This window comes from Brassica napus, chromosome C9, assembly GCF_020379485.1.
Source record: "Brassica napus cultivar Da-Ae chromosome C9, Da-Ae, whole genome shotgun sequence".
NCBI lineage: Eukaryota > Viridiplantae > Streptophyta > Magnoliopsida > Brassicales > Brassicaceae > Brassica > Brassica napus.
Window position 1 is genome coordinate 44,163,183 of NC_063452.1, and position 24,050 is coordinate 44,187,232.

The 24,050-nt window shown below is 33.1% G+C and overlaps 2 protein-coding genes across 3 annotated transcripts; both read left to right on the forward strand.

Moving 5' to 3' along the window:
• Nucleotides 1-1,662: 1,662 nt before the first annotated feature.
• LOC106423177 (calcium/calmodulin-regulated receptor-like kinase 1) lies at nt 1,663-4,747 on the forward strand. Of its 2 annotated transcripts, none has more exons than XM_013863957.3 (8): nt 1,663-2,001; nt 2,554-2,936; nt 3,052-3,205; nt 3,394-3,520; nt 3,700-3,785; nt 3,882-3,953; nt 4,022-4,225; nt 4,323-4,747. In XM_013863957.3, the coding sequence occupies exons 2-8, from the start codon at nt 2,617-2,619 to the stop codon at nt 4,659-4,661; spliced, it is 1,302 nt and encodes a 433-aa protein (XP_013719411.1). In that variant the 5' UTR covers nt 1,663-2,001; nt 2,554-2,616; the 3' UTR covers nt 4,662-4,747. The 2 variants fall into 2 exon arrangements, with proteins under 2 accessions (XP_013719411.1, XP_022566732.1); XM_022711011.2 differs by lacking the exon at nt 1,663-2,001 and adding an exon at nt 2,112-2,362.
• Nucleotides 4,748-4,839: 92 nt separating this feature from the next.
• On the forward strand, nt 4,840-6,083 carry LOC125592876 (50S ribosomal protein L24, chloroplastic-like). Its single transcript, XM_048768452.1, has 4 exons — nt 4,840-5,094; nt 5,272-5,313; nt 5,430-5,660; nt 5,761-6,083. The coding sequence occupies exons 1-4, from the start codon at nt 4,990-4,992 to the stop codon at nt 5,971-5,973; spliced, it is 591 nt and encodes a 196-aa protein (XP_048624409.1). The 5' UTR covers nt 4,840-4,989; the 3' UTR covers nt 5,974-6,083.
• The last annotated feature ends 17,967 nt before the right edge of the window (nt 6,084-24,050 follow it).

The following is a 24,050-nucleotide window of genomic DNA, read 5'->3' on the forward strand; positions in this document are numbered from 1 at the left end:
AATATTTAAATTTACGTAAAAATAGTTCAATTTAAATATTTGGATGGAGAACAAATAAATATTTCCAATATTTTGAACATTTTATGTTATTTTTAGATACTTACTTGTGATTATGTTGAATTTTTTTAGATATTTTCATATTTTTGAATATCTAATAGATATAAAATTTAAAATAATTAATATATTTAAGTATATAATTGTGATTTAGATGTTTTTGGTATCCAAAATATTTTAGTCTGGATCAGATCTCAATCTGGTTATCTGGATATTAAACTTTTAGATTCATTTGAGTACTTAATCAATTTTAGTTTGTGCTTAGTGTTACTTTCAAATCTACTTCGGTTCGGTTCTTCAAATCCATATATGTTGTAGTTAACATTTATTATGTTAATAATATATAAGGGATGTCGAATGACATATTTTGTAATTACTCTAATAAGAGATGGTTTTGTAAATAAAAAATGTGAGAAATCTTTTCGTGTCGACGCATCATCGTAATGGTAATTTTGTAAATATATTATAATTCAAAGGTTACTCATTAAAAATACTCTCATTTTAATATATAGGAGATGTAATGTTGATAAAATAATATGTAGTCACATATAATGCCTGACATATATAGCTAGACTTATCTCATTTTAACGATAAACTGTATAATAATATAATCAAAATCTCATTTTATTAATCATTAAATTATTTTTTCATACGGAGTATTTGTAGGAATCCAAATATTATATGTAGTCAAAGTAGGAAGTAGACAATCTTTCAAAAAAAGTCTTGTTGTAAAAAAAGACAATCTTTCAATTGAGATATGTTAGATTTTTAATGGTAATTACATCAAAAAATTCATAAATTAATACTCAATAAATACAATAAATTAATAAATTTTATAGATTCTGAATTGAATCAGAGTAAAAGTTGATGTAATTTAATATATAATAAAATAATTTTTTTTTGAAAACGTTATGTAAATATATGCTCCTAATGTAAACATAATTAATAATTAATATATATATATATAAACTTTATATAAATATAAATCTTATAAATTGTGTAGTTTGTTTTTTTTTCACAGTGTAATATATCTTTATTTTTTATTTTTTTTAAATATTGATGTTATTATATCCTTAAAATGCATTTACATTTATAATACATATTTTCTATACACGGAATGATAAAATAAAAACAATATTATATATATATATATAATCTAAGCAATAAATCTACCAAAAAATCAATTATTGTTCTTCTTTTACATAAAATATATTTTAAATTATATAAATTCAAAAATGATTTTCTATAAATAAATAAGTTTATAAATAAATAAAATATCAATGTTTTAACGTTATTAGTTTATAGACATTTTACTGTAATAGAAATTAATCTGAAAATAATTATTGTTGGAATATTATTAAAATAATAAAACATATATTTAATAAATTTTCTAAAAGATGGTCCAACTTAAAAAAATAATATATTTGATTGGATATCCAATGCTACAACATGCTTTTTACATTTATTTCACAATAATGTAAAAAGTCAAAATTATTAGATGAATATTTATATAATTATCATTAGATTTTTTTCTATAATAATGTTGTTATCAGATGCATTCTCCATTTACATATATAGGAGGAGTACGTAACGTCACTTCCAATAAAACAAATAATTAAAAGGAAAATAAAAAGAAGCTTTTGCGTTTCGTTCGTTGAAGTTTAAAGCAGACGTCGCTAAAGTGTTAAGCTTTTTTGAAAAATCTATAATCGTTGTTAATTTATATATTTTGGTTGCGTTATGTAATCCATCGTTTGCTTGAAGTAGAACAACCTCTCTGTCATTTTCTCACTAACACACACTCTCTCTCTAAGATTCGATTCTCTGCAATCAAAGCAAAGCTCTCTCTCCTAAAACTTGCTCTCTTCCAAGCCTCTTAAATCGAATAGACAATGTAACCGTCTCTTCTGCAAAATAATGCACCATCAGTTTTCAAGAACTCCACAGGTAGAAATCCGCTTCTCCTTAATCTTTTTTATTTACAAGGATCCTATGTTGTGTGGTAGGTAGGTGTGATTTTATTTTTCTGGGGACCTTTTTTTTTTTTTTAATTAAGTCTTCTATGAGGTTTAACGCCGAGGAAGAAGACGAAAATTTAGTGGAAGAAGAAAAAAAAAAACAGAATAAACAAAGGTTTTTCAAAAACTTGCAGCAAATCCATCTTCCTTTCCTCCTCTTCGTTGTTTTTCCGGTTTCTCCCAATATTTTCCCGAGAAAATTCTCAGCCATTTTCCCTAGAAACTTTTAAGGAAGTCAAATCTGAGCTGTGATCTTCTGCCAAAACCTCATTAAATATTTATCCTCTTTGGTATATTTCTTACTCAATTTGTTTTATACGATTGAAGATAAGAATTGATTTCTCTGATGTTGACAAAAAAAAAAAGAAAAAAGAAGATTTCTCAGAATCCTCCTCATCACCAATGCATTTTTTGTTCAGCAGGCGATGGTCAACCTTCATGTATCTCTCATCAATTATTATGTTTTTGCCTTTTCTTGCAGAGGCGTGTTCAAGAGCCTTTGAGTCATTCATTAAGTGGGCTTTGATTACAAAAAAAAAAAGAAATGGAAGGAGGAGTGTCCTTTGGTTTGATCGTTGGGATCTCACTTGGTTTAGTGATTGGTGTGGTCCTAGCTATTTCGGCGCTGTGCTGCTTTACGTACCATAGCAAGAGGTCTCAGATTGCCAACAGTGCCTCCAGAAGAACCGCTACGCTTCCCATCAGAGACAACGGTGCTGATTCTTGCACCATTATGTCTGATTCCACTCTTGCTCCTGATTCGCCTGTGAAGTCCTCCACCAATGGGAGGTCTCTTTGGCTTGATGGCTTTACCAAGAAGAGCAATGTGGTCTCTGCCTCTGGCATTTTGGAATATTCTTACAGGTTCTTGATCAGAGTATCCTTGCATGGTCTTTTATGTTTATTGTCTCTCTTAACTAATGAGGACTAGACTTCTCTTGTAAGAGTGTTTAATTAGATCTTTGGTGGTTCAACTCAGGGATTTGCAGAAAGCAACGTGTAATTTCACGACTTTGATAGGCCAAGGCGCATTTGGCCCCGTGTACAAAGCTCAAATGTCCACTGGTGAGACTGTTGCTGTCAAAGTTCTCGCAACTGATTCTAAACAGGGCGAGAAAGAGTTTCAGACAGAGGTAAAAAAGAAAACATATATCTATTATGAAAATGTGCTTGATGATTCTGTATGACATTCAAATCTAAAGAATCAGATTAGGACTAGTTGATTATGCCCATGCTTAGTTATGTGAAACTGTTGCTATTGCTTCATCCACAAGTTGTTATTTTATTTGTTAAACTCGCTCACTTGTCTATTCTTTTTCAGGTTATGTTATTGGGAAGGTTGCATCACCGTAACCTTGTCAACTTGGTCGGCTATTGCGCAGAGAAAGGCCAACACATGCTTATATATGTCTACATGAGTAAAGGAAGCTTAGCTTCTCACTTGTACAGTGAGCTACTACTTTATTCATCATATATTAATCAGCTTGTTAGTAAATGAATTCCAATCAATATCAAATCCGTTCAGTATAGTTATTCACCTCTATTATCTAACATGGTTTGGAATTTCATCAACTTGATGAGCTTTCATACAAGTTTGAGACGCGCTAAAATGCTTTTACTAATACAAGCGATAAACATGAACCGCTGAGCTGGGATTTGAGAATATATATTGCTTTAGACGTGGCACGTGGTCTAGAGTATCTTCATGACGGGGTAAGTAAGCTTATTATTTATGCCTGAAAACATTAACTATTCCATTGCATCTCTTCAACTTGCAAAGCTATGCTATACTCAACCTTCGTTTTGCAGGCTGTTCCTCCTGTAATCCACAGAGATATCAAATCTTCCAACATTTTGTTAGATCAATCCATGCGAGCTCGGGTAACTTATCTTCTTTCTCCCACTTGAGATCTCTTTACCTCAACTTTTCTCATTGTTGTTAACTTCAGGTTGCTGACTTTGGCCTGTCTAGAGAAGAAATGGTAAACAAACATGCTGCTAACGTCAGAGGAACGTTTGGTTACCTCGATCCAGAGTACATCTCCACAAGAACATTCACCAAGAAAAGCGATGTTTATGGCTTCGGGGTTTTGCTTTTCGAGCTTATAGCCGCAAGGAATCCTCAACAAGGTCTAATGGAATATGTTGAGCTGGTAAAGACAAATAACTAACAAATCCTTAGTTTCACATTTGTTTCTTTGAAGAGTTACATTTAAAGACAACTTTTTTTTTGTTTTGATGAAAAAACAGGCGGCGATGAATGCAGAGGAGAAAGTTGGGTGGGAAGAGATTGTGGATTCGAGATTAGATGGGAGGTTTGATTTACAGGAAGTGAACGAAGTGGCAGCTCTTGCATATAAATGCATCTCTCGTGCACCGAGGAAACGTCCCAACATGAGGGATGTTGTTCAGGTTTTGGCACGTGTTGTCAAGGTGAGACATTCCAGAAAACGTCAGAAGATGTCTTCCTCGCCTTATCCGTGTCTTCCTACGGTGGAGTCAAGTGGTGAGCAGACCGGGAATAGATCGGTACGGTCGGAAAATTATAGGAGAGATAATTCCATGGAGAGTAGTATAGTTGAAGACTAGTGATGTAATTGTTGAAACAAAGAATGATGAAGTTTATTACAAGTATTGACATATTTTTTAATTGAATTTTATTTAGTTTTTTTTAAGAGGGTTTTAGGATGATTTGTAGATTTTGTCATACACTGATGTTGATGTTTACCACATTTAGCCCAAGCCCATAAAAACCCATAAGAGAAGTTAATCAGGGTCGTGATCCGAAAACGCTGTCGTTCGGAGTCCAGCGATAATCGTTATCCACGTTTTATCGCCTGGATAGGAGGAAGAAGAATCAAGAAGTGTTAGGCTACTTGGCAGCGAAAGTTGCAGAGCGAGAACAGAGTTCAAAAAAATGGCGACCATGTCTGCTCTTCAGAGCTCCTTTACATCTCTTTCTATATCCTCATTCCTCGGCCAGCGTCTCCTTTCCCCGATTCCCCTCTCCGTCGCATCTCCGGTAACTCCGATTCTCTAATTCTGATCTTAATCTCTCGTCATTAGCACTTTAAATGGTTTTAGACTCTGGAACGACACCGTTTGACTGCTTCTCCAACATACTGAGAATGCTTTCATGTTGAGTGCAAAATGTCTGCATTTTGGTATCTCCTCTGCTTATCTGTTGAACTCATTGCAGGTCAAGCTCGCTGAGAACCGCCCATGTCTTGTCTTTGCAAAGGTTAGTGACCACAAGAACCCATCTGTCAAGTGTCAACCAGAAGGAAATTGTTGAATCTTCCCAAATGTATGATTGCTTCTTCTTTTTGTTATGTTTTTTTTTTTTCTTGATTTCAGCTTAAGCGTTGGGAAAGGAAGAAATGCAAACCAAACAGTCTTCCCATCCTGCACAAGATGCACGTCAAGTTTGGAGATACGGTCAAAGTGATATCTGGACGAGACAAGGGTAAGGTTGGAGAAGTCACTAAGATCTTTACCCACAACAGCACCATCGTCATCAAAGATGTTAACCTCAAGACCAAACACATGAAGAGCCGTGAAGAGGGTGAGCCTGGCCAAATTGTCAAGGTCAGTCATCATGACTCTCTCTCTCTCTTTCGTTAATTTGCAAAACAGAAACCATAGCTCTCCTTCACTTTCTTTTTAGACAATGTGTTACGTGTTACAGATCGAAGCACCGATCCACAGCTCAAATGTGATGCTGTATTCGAAAGAAAAGGAGGTGGTAAGCCGGGTGGGTCACAAGGTCCTTGAAGATGGACAGAAGGTAAGATATCTTATCAAAACTGGGGAACTTATCGACACTGTTGAGAAGTGGAAGCAACTTAAGGAGGCTAAGGATAAAGAAACAACTCAAGTTGCAGCTGCCTCCGCATCTTAACATCTCCACTTTTTGATATATTTATCTCATGAATGTATTAAGTAAAGCTTCGAACGGTCTGTGCTTTATTCTAAAGATACATTATTTTTACAGAGTATTTTCTAAAACTAGTGCATGTGCAAAGCTATGGAATATGTTTTATATCAACCAAAATTTTACCAATAAACCACTTCAAATGAGAGGATTCCGGATTTGGATTTCTGTCATTATCTTCCAGTTGTAGAGCGGTCTGATAAGTAGCTGTGATTATCAAAACTCATGTCTCGTGAGTACTCTGAGAAGAAACATAAAATTAAGATTTTTCAAAACTCCTCTACCACGAATACGTACAAGAATCTGTGATATGAACCGATTTTTGCTTGAGAAAGATTAAAGAAGATTCACGCTAAGCTTCTTCTTAGCTCTAGTGCTAATTCAGCTTGGTGATTTGCCACAACGAGATGCAAGGGACTAAACCTTTTTGCCAAGTAGAGCCCATGGCATCAACTCCCGATCAGTCCAGTGTCTCAAACCGTAAAGGCGAGCAGCACATGAAGACAAAGCCCACAACACAGACTTTTGCAATTTAAATCTCTCTTCCACAAATTTGTGTTCATAGTTCTTATCATATTATGATGCTATAATTTATCTCCCAATTAAATATAAATAAAATTTTATATTCACATTTAAAAATATTAATATAAAATTTTGGTGAGAGTTTCCTTTGAAAACTATAATACAGATGCAACTGATTTTTTGGATCTCTCAAAAGCAAACCTATTTTCATTTTTTGAATCGTTAAATAATAATTACCCGTCAAAACATGCAGCGGAGAATTTTCAAGAAACAGTTCAACTAGAAAGGAGTCGAAGCATTGTCCTTATTTAATTTATGGGGCAGTACATCACCAATCAAACTGATTGCTCTTGGAGTTGCTTAGGAAGAACAACAAGAACGGCTTCTAAGTTTTATTATGAATCAGTGAGCCAACGTTATATTATACGATACAAAATAATTGACTTGGAATATACAAAAATTTATGTTTTCGTGACAGTGCTAGGTGCTCTAACAATACTGTGCTTTTCTTATCATAAATAACAGGCGTTTCGGATTATAAAATTTAAGATTTGGGAAGTTTTAATCTTTGATTTTGAGAAAACGATTTAGACTGCGGTCTAGGTGTCCTCTCCCTCATTACCAAATGTGTGTAGATGATTAAGCTCAGATATCGGACTGACTCTAGAACTTAACACTCCATCCAGTATTATCTGCTTTAATTATGGTACCTATGTATTAATTTCTAAAAGATATGGTTTCTCAAAACTGATTAGAACTAGAAATTTCACCAACTTATACGGAAACAATAAAATAAAATAATTAGTTTTACAATAACCAATCTTGATTGAACAAGTATTTTTCTAAGATGATAGCCTTCGCATGTGTAAGCCATTTGTTGTATGTCAGTTTACGTTCAGACACTTTCTGAATAGTTTTATCATGATAATTAGTCTTCTTCGGATCCCTTGATAAAATTAACAGGTCATACATGGCTGCAGCTAGGCTGGACGTTCGAGTATCCATTTGGTTCGATTTGGATCTATTTAGATTTTGGATTTTTGGGGTTAAAGATTTCAGTTTCATTCAGGTATTTATAAATTTCTGTTTGGGTTCGAATACTCGTTTAAATTATTTTTAAAATTTTAAAATTCATAAAATAATATATTACATATAACTTTGAAAAATGTATATCAAAATACATAAACTTAACATATAAATTGATTTGAATTGAATATTTAGATAGAGAATCAATAGATATTTCAAGTATTTTTAGTGTTTTGAGTATTATTTATATATTTTCAAATTTTATATATTAAAACTAAAAATAATTAATATATTTTAAAAAATTTATTTCAAATACATTCAGATACCCAAAATACTCTAGTTAGGGCCAAGTTTGATTATGTAGTTACCAAAATTTTGAACCTGTTCAGATATTTAACTAATTTTAATTCGGATTTGATATTGTTTTTTTTAGATCGGATTCGGTTCGGTTCTTCGGATTCAAGTTTTTTGGTTCTTTCTACGGTCTTGGGAATTTAATTATCTTGCACTGTCTCACAAGTAGTGGAACTTAACAGATGGAAACTCTCGAGAGGGGGGACATCCAATCACTTATCTCTTTAAATCATGTCTTCACCAGTGCTGCCGATTCTATCTAACTCAAGATGGTTTCTTTTGGTCAACCATACAGATTCTGAGCCAAACTTATTTTATTCTAGGCACACTTGAAGAGCCCTTCATCAGTTTCTCTTTCCTATAGTATACATGGGTGGAACCTATTTATAACATAACACACAAGTGATTTGCAAACACATAAAATAAAGATACAAGTGATATGAATCCTTCATTGCATTTCCAGACTTTATTACACTAGTGATAAATATGAAATACATATTTATATATTTTTTTTCTAACACACACACAAGTGGGGAAATATTGTTAGGAAATTATTTTTTGTCTAGGATGTTTTATGGAAAGGCCGTCAGAAAATTCCACCATGAATTTCCAACGAAAAGTAATGGTCGGGAATTCCATGTGTTCATGTGTATATGTTTCTAACTAAGGCATAATTAATAACATTTGTAAATGTAAATAGCATTCAAATGTACACAAAAATATCGTTGTCCACTTGTATAACGTCTCACATGTACACATGTGTATATTATCCATATATATATGTGTTACCTTTGTTACTCTATATTTTTACTCTAGATAAATATATATCTGGTTTACATATACATATGTGTTACCCTTGTTTCTTATGGTTAAAAATTGTAGAACATATATACATAAAAAAACTATTCATGTGTACATAGATATTAGATACCAATTGTCAAATTAAATTCATGTATTCACTCTGAAATATTTCATCAAAGACATATATCACTTTTTGGGGAGAACCATAAATTTATTTTGAAACTCAACCATAAATTTATTTTGAAACTCAACCATAAATCCAATTTTACACTATTTTACATATAAGTGTCCACTATATTACATTTATACTATCAAATATCAATCACATGTACATATGTTTTATTATCCACGTGGATACTATATGTGGACATCCACATATACAACAAATAACAAATATCCACTGCTTTACAAAAAAAAGAGAGTCTACAAATATGAGGGATTTGACTAGATTTGGATAATATTTGGATATTTAATGTCTTTTTTGATTTTTTTAATACTCGAACCGATTCAGATCCTCAGTTTCTCTTTTGGAGAGTTGTTCCACAGATGGAGGATCATCAGTTTGCATGGATATTGTGGTACATCTGGAAAGGAAGAAATAATAAAGTCTTTAGTAATCTGGAGGTAGATCTTCTAGATACCCTTAAACTGGCAGAAACGGAATCAAAACTCTGGGCTGAGGCACAAATATTGAATGACAAAAAGAAGACTCCACAGGTAGAGGCTACAACTCTTTCGTCAATTTCAGGAAGATGGTGTTTTACGGATGGTTCCTGGAAAGAGAATGATATTTTTTCAGGTCAATGATGGTACAGTACCTTAGAAAGATTTGAGGGTTTTATGGGGGCAAGGAATGTTCGGGCTTCCCTCTCTCCTCTTCATGCAGAGATGAAAGCGTTACTATGGGCAATGGAATGCATGAAAAACTTACGACAATTTCAGGTTACGTTTGCAATGGATTGTTCTCAATTGGTAAAGATGGTTTCAGAACCAGAAGAATGGCCAGCGTTTGCAAGATATAAACAGCCTGAAAGAGAGTTTTTTCCTAGCAGAGATTATCTATGTACCAAGAACGCAAAACAAGAAGGCAGATAGCTTAGCCCGCAGTGCTAGAAAGGAAACGTCTTTTGTAGTTCACATGGATCAAGATCTCCCAGTGTGGTTCATAAAGTCAATATGAGTCTGTAAAGTTGATGACAAAAAAAAACCGATTCGTATCCATTACATACCTGAAAATTATAGATATTTTTATTATAGATCCGAATTGACCTGGACCCAAAAGGAATTGATCCGACCTTGAACCGAAATAAAATATATGTAGTTGGATTCAAATGTTTAAGATCCAAAGGACTATTCATGTGTACATAGATATTAGATACCAATTATCAAATTAAATTCATGTACTCACTGTAAAATATTTCATCGTAGAACATATATACATAAAAAAAACTATTCATGTGTACGTAGATATTAGATACCAATTGTCAAATTAAATTCATGTACTCACTGTAAAATATTTCATCAAAGCCACATATCACTTTTTGGGGAGAAGCATAAATTTATTTTGAAACTCAACCATAAATCCAATTTTACACTATTTTACATATAAGTGTCCACTATATTACATTTATACTATCAAATAACAATCACATGTACACATGTTTTATTATCCACGTGGATACTATGTGCGGATGTCCACATGTAGAACAAATATCCACATGTACACTGCTTTACAAAAAAAATGTCTACAAATATGAGAGAATTGACTAGATTTGGATAATATTTGGATATTTAATGTCTTTTTGATTTTTTAATTAGATCCATTACATACCTGAAAATTATAGATATTTTAATTATAGATCCGAATTGACCTGGACCCAAAAGGAATTGATCCGACCCTGAACCGAAAAAATATGTAGATGGATTCAAATGTTTAAGATCCAAAGGACTCAAACTCGAAAGAAACCGACTGGAATCGTATCCGGAAAATGATTTTCCATGCCTAATTAAATTGTTAGTGACTGAAAAAACATGATTTTCAAATAATTTAATTGGGTGTGTAAGAGTACATTTTTTATTATGCGTGATTCGGTCGGTCGGCATAGGCAACGAATTAATTGAAAATAGGGGATTAATCAGGTCTAGGTTTTGAGCTTTTACGTGTTTGTATATTGCTAAAATTATAAGTTTTTGAGGATGAACGTTAAGCCTTACAGCTCAGATGGTTAGTGGTTTCGTTTTAGTTCAACAAACCCGGGTTCGACCAGCTAATATGCTATTGGTTTTTTTTCTTTTTCTTTTTTAATGAGTTTAAATTTGTGATTTCATCATCATCTCCTTCCCTGTAAAATACATGCGATTAAAAGATGGCCGCCTCCACCATCTTCCAGATTTTTCACTCTTTTTCATCACTTTTTACTCATTTCAGATGAAACTTTATAGATCCAAGTTAAATTCGAAATTTTTAGGTTTAGTCGTATCAACCAAGAAAGCACCGGATTAATGAGTACAAATGAAACCTTTGAATAAGAGTTAGATCTTGTCAAGCTTGAAAATTCCAGATGAGATAAGATGTATCATGTCAATTGCACTGTTTTTTACCTTGAGATACCGAGTATACTCGTCATCGATTTAGACCCGTAATGATTCTCGACCAAAACTTAAGCATTTTAAAAATCTGGTGAAAGAAGAAAAGAAAACAAAAAAAGTTGGGAAAGAAGAACATAAAAAATAGAATGTGGGACCTATTAGTTACAGTTTTGGTTTTGTTTCAACTAGAAAAAGAGATTAAGTTGAGAAAAAGTGTCCGAAGAGTACAAATTGTCTTATCTAATCTATTAAAACAAGAATACATTTTAGAAATAGCCCTGAATTTTTCACTATATTTACCAACCCCTGCCACTGAGTTAATTTTTTCATTTTTTAAATAAACACTACAAGAAAACATCACCTTAACGAGGACGGTTTTCCTCGTTATTTCGTCGTAAAAGAGGCTTTACGACGAAATAGCGAGGAAGCGCGTTTGCTCGTTACTCGTCTGTCGTAACACATATTTCCTCGCTAATTCGTCGTAACTTAGCGAGGAATATATTTCGTCGTAAAGACGAAGTAGGGCGATTCGTCGTAAAGACCACGTCAATATTCCACGCAAAGACGTCGCTACAATTCCTCGTAAATACCTCGAAATGAGTTCCTCGTAACCTACACGTAAATACCTTGAAAGAGTTTCCTCGCAAAATACACGTAACAACCACGAAACGATTTCCTCGTAAAATACTCGTAAACTTTTCCTCGTTATTTCCTCGCAAATGTTTCCTTGTAAAATAGTCGTTAATTGTTTCTCGTCATTTCCTCGTAAGGTTTCCACGTAAAGAGGTCGTACATTAGCTACGAATTTACTTCGTTTTTATTATTTTTACAGAATTTAAAAATATAATTAAAAATAATTAAAATTATTTAATTTAATAATAAATTAAAATTTAAAATAAAAATAAATCAAAATGAAAATATTTTATATATAAATAAGTTTTGAATTTATATAATACAACAACCAAAAAAAAAACTAAGGGTCGTTCATCGCCCGGTAGAATTCATCACTCCTCCTCGTAACATCCGCCTCGTTATGTACGTCGGATGACTCGCCTTGAATGGGATGTTGTTGTCGCATGTTCCTCAACATGGACTCCCATTCCGGATTTGTGGCCGCAATAACGTCGAAGAAACCCTCGACTCCTTCCATACGAGATTTTGTCGCGGTCAACTCGTTACGCAGCTGAGCGGACTCTCTACGCAGCTCAGTGACTTCATCATCCCGTCGCTGACCATAAGACGATGTCGCTCTCGGAACATCGTTGACGGAACCAATACCCAACGTCCGTCCCTTTTTTTTAGGGACAACCTTAAAAACAAAAAATGAATATTGTAAGTAAACATTTAAAGTTAAATTAAATGAATAATAAAAAATTAATTTTTTTGAAAATTTACCTCCTCGTAAATCTTATCCACGTCAAGTGTGGATAAGGTGACGGGTAATCCGTCGGTAGACTGCTGGGTCAGCTGAGTCTGGCGGTCTTCAACCCGAGCAACTACGTCGTTGTAGATTTGCTCGGACTTGCCATCTACAAATACGCCAGCCTTGTTCTTGTGGGTCCTCTCGTAAAGTTCCATAAGAAAATGGAGATGTCCCGTCTCTTTAGCCTAAAAAACAGTTAAGAAAGTTAGAATAAATTAATATATATATTAAAAAAATTATTTAATAAAATATTTAATTACCATTTCCAAACGGACACCGGCGTGGGGTTTTTGGCCCGTAGTGTGAAGCATCGGCCCGTTCCCGTGCTCATCGACCGTGTTACGGGAGTTAGAGCAAGCCTGGGCCATTCTAATGGAATCAGGAAGGCGCCAATAACGGATGAGGCCATCCCACACATCCGTGGTGAGCTTAGCGGGTTTGCCACGCTCATACCCCTTCACGATCCAGTCACCCTTCCAGTTGGAGACCGTGTCCAACAAGCGAACTTTCGCCTTCGCGTTAAACTTCTTCCTCACCCTCTCAGTGATCCCCAAGGCCCAAGTATATTTTTGCTGTTGGAAAAATAAATTAACAATTAGTTTTTTAGAAAGTATATATATAAATCATGAAAAAATTAAAGTATATATAATTAATTAATAGAAACTTACAGCGTAAATTTTGAACCATGTCTTTCTGACGTAGTGAGGCGTCTTACTCCAGTTTGGATGTGGCATGGAGAAGTAACCCTTGATCGTGTCGGTTACGTCCGATGCAAGACATCCGTCAACCCCCCACCTGGAAAATACAAATTTAAAATATAAATTATTTTTAATGTTATAAAAGAAATTTAAACGAATTAAAAAAAAATTAATGCAACATACCACAAAGTTCCGTCCGGTCGGTCTGGGTCGATGACTGGTAAACCTTCTCTGCCTGGCAGACTGAGAATGTCCTCTACAGTGTACTGCGAGTAAGGAGCACTCGGAGGCACCATCAAATCAGGATGAATATCGGCGGCCATCGGAGGTGCCATCGGAGGAGGCACAGGAGGAGGCATCGGAAGAGGCACATGAGGAGCCGATGGTGCAGTAGAAGGTCCAGGAGGAGGCATCGGAGGAGACACAGGAGGAGGCATCGGAGGAGGCACAGGAGGATGCCTCATCTTATTCATAAAACAAATACATCAATCGGATACATCGACATTCTCGTCATCACTAGAAACATCATCATTTTCATTAAACTCGTCTTCAACAGCTTCGTCTGTGGCATCATCGGTAAGATCTTCGTACTCGTGATTATGCGGATCAATGAGAAGGATATCATCAATTTCTTGTTCAGGTTCCTCAACTTCATTTATCTGTTCTTCTTGCAATGGTGGTTCTTCTCCACTGATGATTCGTCCTCGAGGTGTAACTTTGATTACTGCTAACCAATTTATACCTGAATCTCTCATCCGAGGGTATGGAAGGAAGCTAACTTGGTCTGCTTGTGAAGCTAAGATGAAAGGCTCGAATTTGTTGTACCTTCGTCCACCGTTGACATCAACTACACCGAATTTGTTAGACCGAACACCTCTGTTGACGACGGGGTCGAACCATTCACATTTGAAGAGGACGCATTTCAGCTTCAGTATCCTTGAAAATTCGACTTCAATAATCTCCGTCAAGATCCCGTAGAAATCTGTTTCCCCTTTCACACATATTCCATAGTTACTGGTCGCCCGTTGTCTACCATAGTCATATGTATGAAAAGTATAGCCTCGTGTGAAATACATCTGTGATGTGGTGACCTTTACAAGTGGAGATTGAATTACTTCGTGTAACCACTTAGGATAATCTGCATCGTCGTCGTCATAATCAACCTGCAAAAATAAAGAGAATGTTAATGAAATACAGATAATGTATGAAAATTTTTTTAGTTAATACCTGATTCCACAACCACTTAATGAAGTGTTGATCTTTCCTTTTGTCTACGTCACTTGTGGATATACCAGGAAATGTTTCTTCGACTTGAGAAACAAATAGGCTGTAAAATCACATTTTATAGGAATGAATCTCTCGCAATTATACAATTAATTATACTTATATGTGTTTCGAAGTGTCAATATATGTTACCTTTCAAAATAACGAATCAATGGATCTTCGCAATTGAGTAGAATATAGGTGTGTGCACTATGAGCGTCTTGTTCACTCGACCACCAAACCTCTTTAGACTTCCCACCGAGTCGCCCAATCTGGCTAAAGATGTCTGGAACACCAGCAACTGCATATGTTGGCGCAACACCACCATCATCATATCTTCTTGGAGCTCTTCTCCGTGTACGTACTTTTGACGCAAAGTAGTACGATGTGAAGTGAGAAACTTCTTCCGTCAAACTTCCAGCAATTATAGAACCTTCAACTTTGGCGAGGTTCTTTGCTTTTCCCTTCAAATATTTCATGGCTACCTCATACTGATACATCCATCCGTAATGTACAGGTCCACGAAGCAATGCCTCATATGGGAGGTGGACAGCTAGATGCTCCATGACGTCAAAAAATCCGGGAGGAAATATCTTCTCCAAGTTGCACAATAAGATGGGAATGTTCTCCTGAAGCTGTTCCACAACTTCTTCTTTAAGAGTGCGTGTGCTCAGATCCCTGAAAAATGCTCCAATGCCTTTTATATTCAAAAAAAAATTAAACACATTGTTAGTCATATATTATTTTGTAAATTATTGTGATATAATACACTACGTACCTGCAAGTGCTTCATGTACGTTTGTTGGAAGTAGCTCCGCAAATGCAAAGGGCAGTAGTCGTTGCATAAATACATGACAATCATGACTCTTCATCCCGGAGAACTTTTGACCCTTTTCAACACATCTAGAGAGATTCGAAACATACCCATCGGGGAACTTCACTTCTGATGCCACCCAGTTGAACAACACCGACTTTTTTTCTGAAGATAATCTGAATATCGGAACGGGAACTTGTCCATTGCTTTTAATATGTAACTCGCTTCTTGAGCAAATATCCGGCAAGTCCAACCTCGATTTTATGTTGTCTTTTGTCTTCCCTGGGACATTCAATATTGTACTCATGATGTTCTCAAAGAAATTCTTCTCTATATGCATCACATCGAGGTTGTGGCGCAGAAGAAGATCCTTCCAATATGGCAACTCCCAAAATATACTCTTCTTGTGCCAGTTGTGATGAACACCGTAAGAATCTGGCATATTACGAGGGACATGCCAATTACCACCCCAACGAACTGTTTCGTTAGCTCCGTAGTAGTCGATTTGCGCTTCAATTTGTTCTCCAGTTAGATATGGAGGAGGAGTGTCTCTCACAACCCTTTTGTGCCTAAACATATTCTTGTTTCTTCGGTAAGGATGGCCAATGGGAAGAAATTGACGGTGACAATCAAACCAACTTGTCTTCCTACCATTCTTCAGTTGAAACGCATCTGTCGTTCCATTACAATATGGACAAGCTAATCTCCCATGTGTAGTCCATCCAGACAACATCCCATAGGCAGGAAAATCACTTATGGTCCACAAAAGCATCGCTCGCATCGTAAAATTCGTCTTCGTTGAACAGTCATACGTCCTCACCCCTGTTGACCACAAATCCTTCAACTCTTTTATCAGTGGTTGTAGGAAAACATCCAGGGACCTTTTTGGATGGTTCGGACCAGGTATTAATATGGTCAAGAATAGTAACTCCCGTTGCATGCACATCTCCGGTGGCAGGTTGTATGGAGTAAGAAAGACTGGCCACAATGAATATTGTCTCCCTGACATTCCGAACGGACTAAATCCATCTGTGCATAATCCGAGATACACATTCCGGATATTGCTAGCGAAATCTGGATGTACTTTGTTGAAATGTTTCCAGGCTCTTGCATCTGATGGATGAGTCATCTCACCATCCGTCTGAGTATGCTCGGCATGCCATCTCATCTTTCCAGCAGTCTGCTCTGATTGATACAATCTTTTCAATCTATCTGTAATTGGTAGGTACCACATCCTTTGGTACGGTACCCTATTACGTCCCCGTCCTTGCGGCTTGAATCGTGGCTTCTTGCAGAATCGACATTCTTCTAGCTTCTCATCATCTCCCCAATAGATCATGCAGTTGTCGATGCAAACATCTATCATCTCCGAAGGCAACCCAAGACTATAAACCAGTTTCTGAATCTCATAATAAGAATCAGCAGACACATTGTCTTCCGGCAAGTACTCTTTAAACAAGTCCGCCCATTCGTTCATGCAACTTTCAGGTAGATTGTGATCAGTTTTAATATTCATCATTCTAGCAGCTAACGACAATTTAGAGAGACCTTCTCTACAACCACTGTAAAGTGGTTGATTCGCCGCGTTTAACATTTCGTAAAACTTTTTTGCATCTATATTAGGTTCTTCATCTTCATCATGAGCTACGAATGCATCAGCTACCATATCATGAACCCTATCATAATCTACCATCTCCTCCTGATGGTAACTATGTTCATTATGCAAATGATGATCAACCGGTTCTTTTTCCTGAAAATTGCTATTACTACTACTTGCTTCATTCTGATCATAATTAAAACCTTCTCCATGTTGAAACCATATATAATAATTTTCCGTGAAACCTCTATTTATTAAATGCTTCCAAACATTTTTACGATTTGCCAGTTTCGAATTGTTGCATTTCCGACAAGGACAAAACATCTTACCACTTTCTTGGGCGAGCGGTGTTGAATCTGCTTGATGCATAAATGTCTCCAGACCCGCAAGGTATTCTTTCGTCACTCTCCCGTTAGCATCTCTATGCATATACATCCACTTCCGCAACTCGTAAATAGTCCCGGAGCCAGCCATTTTTTTTCTTTCACGTTTTTTGTTGTTGGTGTGTTTAAAATGATGTTCAAACATCCATATTTATAGGAAAATTCGAATCTGATAGTTGTAATTTTGCTATGAATTTACGACGAAAATTAATTAGGTGGGCAAAAAAAACGTGTAACACCTATAAAGTTGGTGGATTCAAAAATTTCCTCGCTAAATACACGTAAACTATTACCTCGTAAATACCACGCAAAGTTTACGTCGTATTTACGAGGAAATAGTTTTTCCTCGTAAAATACTCATAAAATTACATCCACTTTACGACGAAACAGTTTTGTCGTTACGTTACGAGGAAATAACGATGACTTTAGTTTTTCACGTAAATTCGTCGTAAACTCGACGCAAATTTACGAGGATTGTTTTTCCTCGTTAATTTTCCTCGCTAAGTATGTGTTTTCTTGTAGTGAAACTAAATCTGAATAAAATCAAACCGTTGAGTCACTATGTTTTTGATCTATTAAATACAAACTTATATTGTACACATAAATTTTGTGGAAGCTAATAACTACTTTACATATATTCACTTTTCGAAATTACTCCTAAATATGCTTACACTTTTCTAACGTGAATCAATATAAGGAATATGCTCAGTAAAATTTTCAACCTTGCAATATTTTAACCTCAAATTACGGTACAAAGAAAATATTGCCATATCATTAGTTTAATTTCAAAATATCTAAACAAGATTTTAGGAATGTTGCAAAAAAATCGCAGATATACCCTACCTATAATCTCTCCATATCTGACTATTAAATTCAAAAATAAGAGTTAACCTACATCGTTTCACCATGTCAATATATATAGCTATTCTAATTACGTACTTCCCATTCATATTCTGAAACCACAAAATAATGTCGCTTACTAAAAATCTTACACCTCTTAAGGATGTTAAACCCTACAGGACTTGATGGGAATACACATGAAGTTACTTCATTCGTGAAATCAAAACACCGGTTATGGGGGAGAGTCTCTTGAGTGCATTCTTGAAATCAGAACACCGGTTATGGGGAGAGTCTCTTTGAAAGAAATATCCTAATATTCATTCCTCAACATAATTTTAAAAAAATTCTTAAAATATATAGATAGTTATATAAATCTATCTTATTAAAGTAGAATCAATACTATTAAAACTGAAGGGCTTTTTTTTTATGTGCACTCCTGTTTCAACAATATTTACAAGACACTGCCACTAGAATATTTTTAAGCTATGATTTTAATTAAGTTCTGTATTTTTTAAATTTCTTTTTAGTTTAACAGCAAAAATCCTTTTATTTTAAAAACAACACCTACGTTTAGTTAACTATGTCTTCCTATCAAAACATAATGTATCATTACGTATCATTACAAATTCTCTTACATTTAAAACAAACTTCAATTGCTACAACACACTGATTTTTATTTCTTAGACAGTCTATGTACCAAATCTTTGTATATTGATAATAATGTTCTATCGACACCGAAGTGAATTCTGCAAGCTTCTAAATAAAACAATACATTCTGTTAATATCAGTGTATCATCGACCATTTATCACTTCCAATCAATGTTTTGGTTACAAACAATTGCACCAAAAAAACATACATGTTGCATTATTGAAAATCTATAAAAATCTATCATTTTAATTTCCAGATTCATTTTTATATATTTGTAAGCTAGCATTTTTATATGTATAGTAAGAGACACAAACGAACCCATAACCCCCAAATCTTTTTTTATATTTTAATTTATTAAAATAAGCAATGTCATGATACCAATCTTTTTTCAAATCAATCACCATAAATATCTATACCATTAAATAAAAACGTAAATTTAAGCAAATAAACTAATCAAAACAATAAACTTTTACATAATAAATACAGATAATTAGAATCCTAAACCCTAAACCACCGTCCAATATAGTCGACCCAATTATTGGATTTATAAAGCTTTTTCAAATCAATAACCAAAACTATAAACCACTAAATCAAAAGCTAAAAATTTGGCAAATAAACTAGATTTTCAGAAGTTCCATACATAAACATATCCAATATACTAGATCACAAATACCAATCTTTTTCAAATCAATAACCAAAAATATCTATACCATTAAATAAAAAGATAAAATTTAAGCAAATAAATTAAATTCCGGAAGTTGCTTCATGTTTTCTTACTTGCAAAAAATAAACCGTAATCTAATTATATGTGATTTCTTACTTGCAAAAAAAAAAAAAACTCACATGAAAAATATTTCAATTTCAAACTTAAAATATAAAACCACCAAATCTGAAAATTTTTTAAACTCTAATAAAATATATTCTGTTTCAAAAATATTTTGTTAATCAATAACGAAGTATATGCCAAGTAATATTCTTTATTCACCAATTACCAATTATTAACAAACCCTTAAACCTCCTACCAAAATATCAGCCATCCTAACAAATTTACTGCCAAATAACGATATTCACTTAGTTTATTAACATAACTAAGATATTCTAAAGCGATTTACATTGTTATTATGTGGTAGAAAACTAAACTAAAAATAATCCGAATATTCTTTCAAAACCTATCTATTGTAAGCTATATATAATTACCATAGTCAAACAATCATCCCCACACACAAAATTTCTTTTTGCTTTTCGAAAGCGTAAAGAAACGCAAAGAATGAAAAAAAATTCTTACCTTTCAAAACTGAAACCTAACAGAACTGATTGGTACATCCAATTGAAAGTAATCCACACCTGGGAGCAAATAAACTCGAAATTTGGTGAAACGTATTCGTTGACAAGAAGGTAAACTGAAAAATGCATAGTCTACTCAATTATATTGTTTCAGGTACATCTTGATTTTTTTTATCTGTGTATAGGTATGGATTTGGTTGGACTTGGTTGGACTTAGCCTCATAACTTTCATCATCATACGTGTAGACTTTGACTGTAAAATTACAAAATAAACATTAGATAAAATTTAGATTTTACAAATATTAAATATAGTAGTTATTGTAAGCGTTGAAATTTTTATGCCATTGTATGAAAACTTATCTTTTCTCAGGTTTGTTGTTTTGTGATATTGGTTAGAGTCACATGAATAAAGCTCTGGCTATACAAATGTCACTGCACGGCCTGCACATGAGTAAATATATTAAATTTTCAAACAAAAATGAGTAAGATCAATCAAAGATCATATACCACCATTTCAATATGAACGGAAATATATTATAACAATTTGTTTGGAAAGATGTGAGAAAAGTGGAAGACTCATCGCTCGACATGAAACAAATTCGAAAAATAGTTTAAAAAACTTTAGATATTTATTTTTTAGTGTTTAACTACACTCGATTAACCAACTATATAACGAGTAAGAGAAATATTTGAAAGTCTATTGACATGAAGTGATTGATGTTTCTTGATCCTTTAACTCCAGTTTTTTGTTTTGTCTTGAGGGATACTTTTTCAGATCTTCTTCAGACATATACGAGACAAACAGAACTAACCGCTTAATCAGATCATTCATTGGATTCAACATGCAACCCTTATCTGAAAAAAAATGATTTTTAGATCGTAAGTAATGGTTTCGATGAGCCTATGATATATTAATCAAAGAAAAATAAGTTATTGGAGATATACCTTCAACCATCTGTGTTGATGGATCATGTTTCATCATGTTATCGAAACATTTTGAGAGAGAGACAAACGCTTTTTTTCTGAGGAAGCTTATTCTGAAAAGGCAAAAAGACAGGTTTTTCTTCTCTCAGTTGGTAGTGATGAACCATGGGCCTGAGTGATATTGAAAAATATCAACATAAATTATAAACCCAACTTACACTAACATTTTATTGTTCTCATTTTGAGTTTCAGTTTTTAAAACTCAGTTGTATTCAATTAGTTTTTATTTTTAAATATAAAAATGGAACTTCTTTGTTTTGTATAAATCAGACCCAAGGAGTTTTTAAACAATTTTAAAATAATTATCAGAATGGTCAACATATCTAGAATGTTTTTCCCTTATATTAATTTCAATTAAGAGCATTTTCAAATTGCAAAAGTATTGTTTTAAAATAAATACAATCATCTTTTGTTTAATAAAATTATATGGAATAAAGTATAAGCTTTATATAATTATCAACAATTATTTTAAATTGCATTTCATTTTATTCTAACAGAAAAATACAAGTAGCAAAATTTTAACTTAGTTCGATTTTATTATGGACAAATTAATATTTCATTTATACATTTATCCTTAACAATTATTAAAAATCAGTTATTTATCAAATGCAAGACATATTTTAGAAAAAAATTTAAACCTCGACATATAAATAGAGAACTTAGCGGTACTCTTTTTTCCCATATAGATCAGATCCAGCCGGACAGAGCGTCTCTTCGGAACAACTCAGAACCGCCTACCACTTGATCTTAGAAGATGGACATCGTCAAAAAAAAAAGAACAGAATGGGTATACAAATATCCAAAACTAACCAAACCGAATTTGAGCCCAAATTCATAAATAATCAAACGATTTTTATCACTTGAACCGAACAACCATAAACCACAACCGAACCAAAATCAAACTGAAAACTCAAAAAAATGAAAATGAAAACGAACCTAAAATCAATACACCAAGTCTAAATATATAACTCAAAACAAACAAGCGGGTAAATAAATGTAAAAACAAAAAATAATTCACAAAAATTCTCGCGCTTTCAAAGCGCGGGTCAAAATCTAGTTTCTTACTAAAGTAGAATTACTTTAACCTTTTGTTTGGCAATATAGATAACAGTTAAAAAAATATATAGTATTGTTTGAAAACATGGATATCAATATATTAAAAAAAAGTAATGGGCTTATGTTATCAAGAAAAATTAGAAATTCATTATATTATGAAAAATATATATATGGGCCAGCTTTGAAATATACGAAAATGGCTGACCCAATCTAATTACCTAAAAACATCTTTGTCTAAAATAATCGTAAGATAAAATTTAAATTTTATATACATATTTCAAATCAAAATATTAATTTAAAATTGATTTATATCAAAAATTGATTCAAAAATATACATATATTCAAAAATTGATTTTACTAAAATATTTTTTATAACCATTATAAAAATGTTTTAAATATATTTAAGAAAAATACAATACAAAGCAATTTCAAACACCAACGTAAATTACGATTTTTATATTTCATATTAAGTTTTAAAAATATAATATATATGATTATTTATATGATGATACATATAAAATATGATTACTTATATTATGGTAGGTAAAAAACACGATTAATTATATAATGACAGATATATGATATTTTATAGTGACATGAAAAAATAAATAACAACATATTTTTGCAATATTATATCTTCTATCTTATTAAAGTAGAAGTACCTTTGGCAATGTTTAGAAACAAAAATAACATAATTAAAAAGAAATATAATGTTGTTTGAAAATATAGATAACAGTATATTAAAAAACAAAATAATAGGTTTATGTTATTAAAAAAAATTGGAGTCCATTATATTTTTTTATAAATTATATGTTTAGACCAGATTTAAAATATACGAAAATGACTCATTCTAATTATTTTTTTGTGCAACTGGTCCAATTTAATTAACTAAAAACATATTTTGTCTAAATTAATAATTAAACAAAATTCAAAATAAAAATTGATTCAAAAATATACATGTATTCAAAAATTAATTTTTACTAATGTATTTTCCAATAACCATTATAAAATTGTTTTCAATATATATAAAAAATAAAATACCAAGGAACTAATAGATTGAGTGAACTTTTTTCTAATTTTTTTTATGGACCACCGAAATAGAATTAGATATACAATACTAGAAATAGCTAGAATATTTGGCTTACAATATTAAATAAACAATGAAAATAATAATAATATAGGAATGTATTAGTATTCCTTTATTCGTATTAAAAATACAATAATAGTCAAACAATAATATATAACGGGACCATAATTTTTAAAATCCAACAATTACCAATAATTTTTATAATATTCTTACAAATTAAAGTAAAGACCCGTGCGGACGCACAGGTCAAGATCTAGTAGTGTTATTAAAACTTGAAATGTGACCCTCCATGTAATATTTTCTTTATTTATTGGACAAAACTTAGGTTCACCCTCTTGGGTGAACTTTTAAATTCACCACCTTCTTATAACCAATCAAAGTGCTAACTAGAATATTAATAAAAATATTATTTTTTTAAAAAAAAATCAAAAATAATTGAAAAAAAAATGATGCCACTAACATAACTCTAAATCTTAAATTCTAAACTCAAACTCTAAACCCTAAATCCTAAACCCAAACTCTAAACCCTAAATCCTAAACTCAAACCATATACCCTAAACCAAAATCCTAAACCATAAATCCTAAACCCAAACCGTATATCCTAAACCTGAATCCTAGACCCTAAACCCAAACCGTAAACCCTAAACCCAAAAAGTTTGAATTTGAGTTTAAGG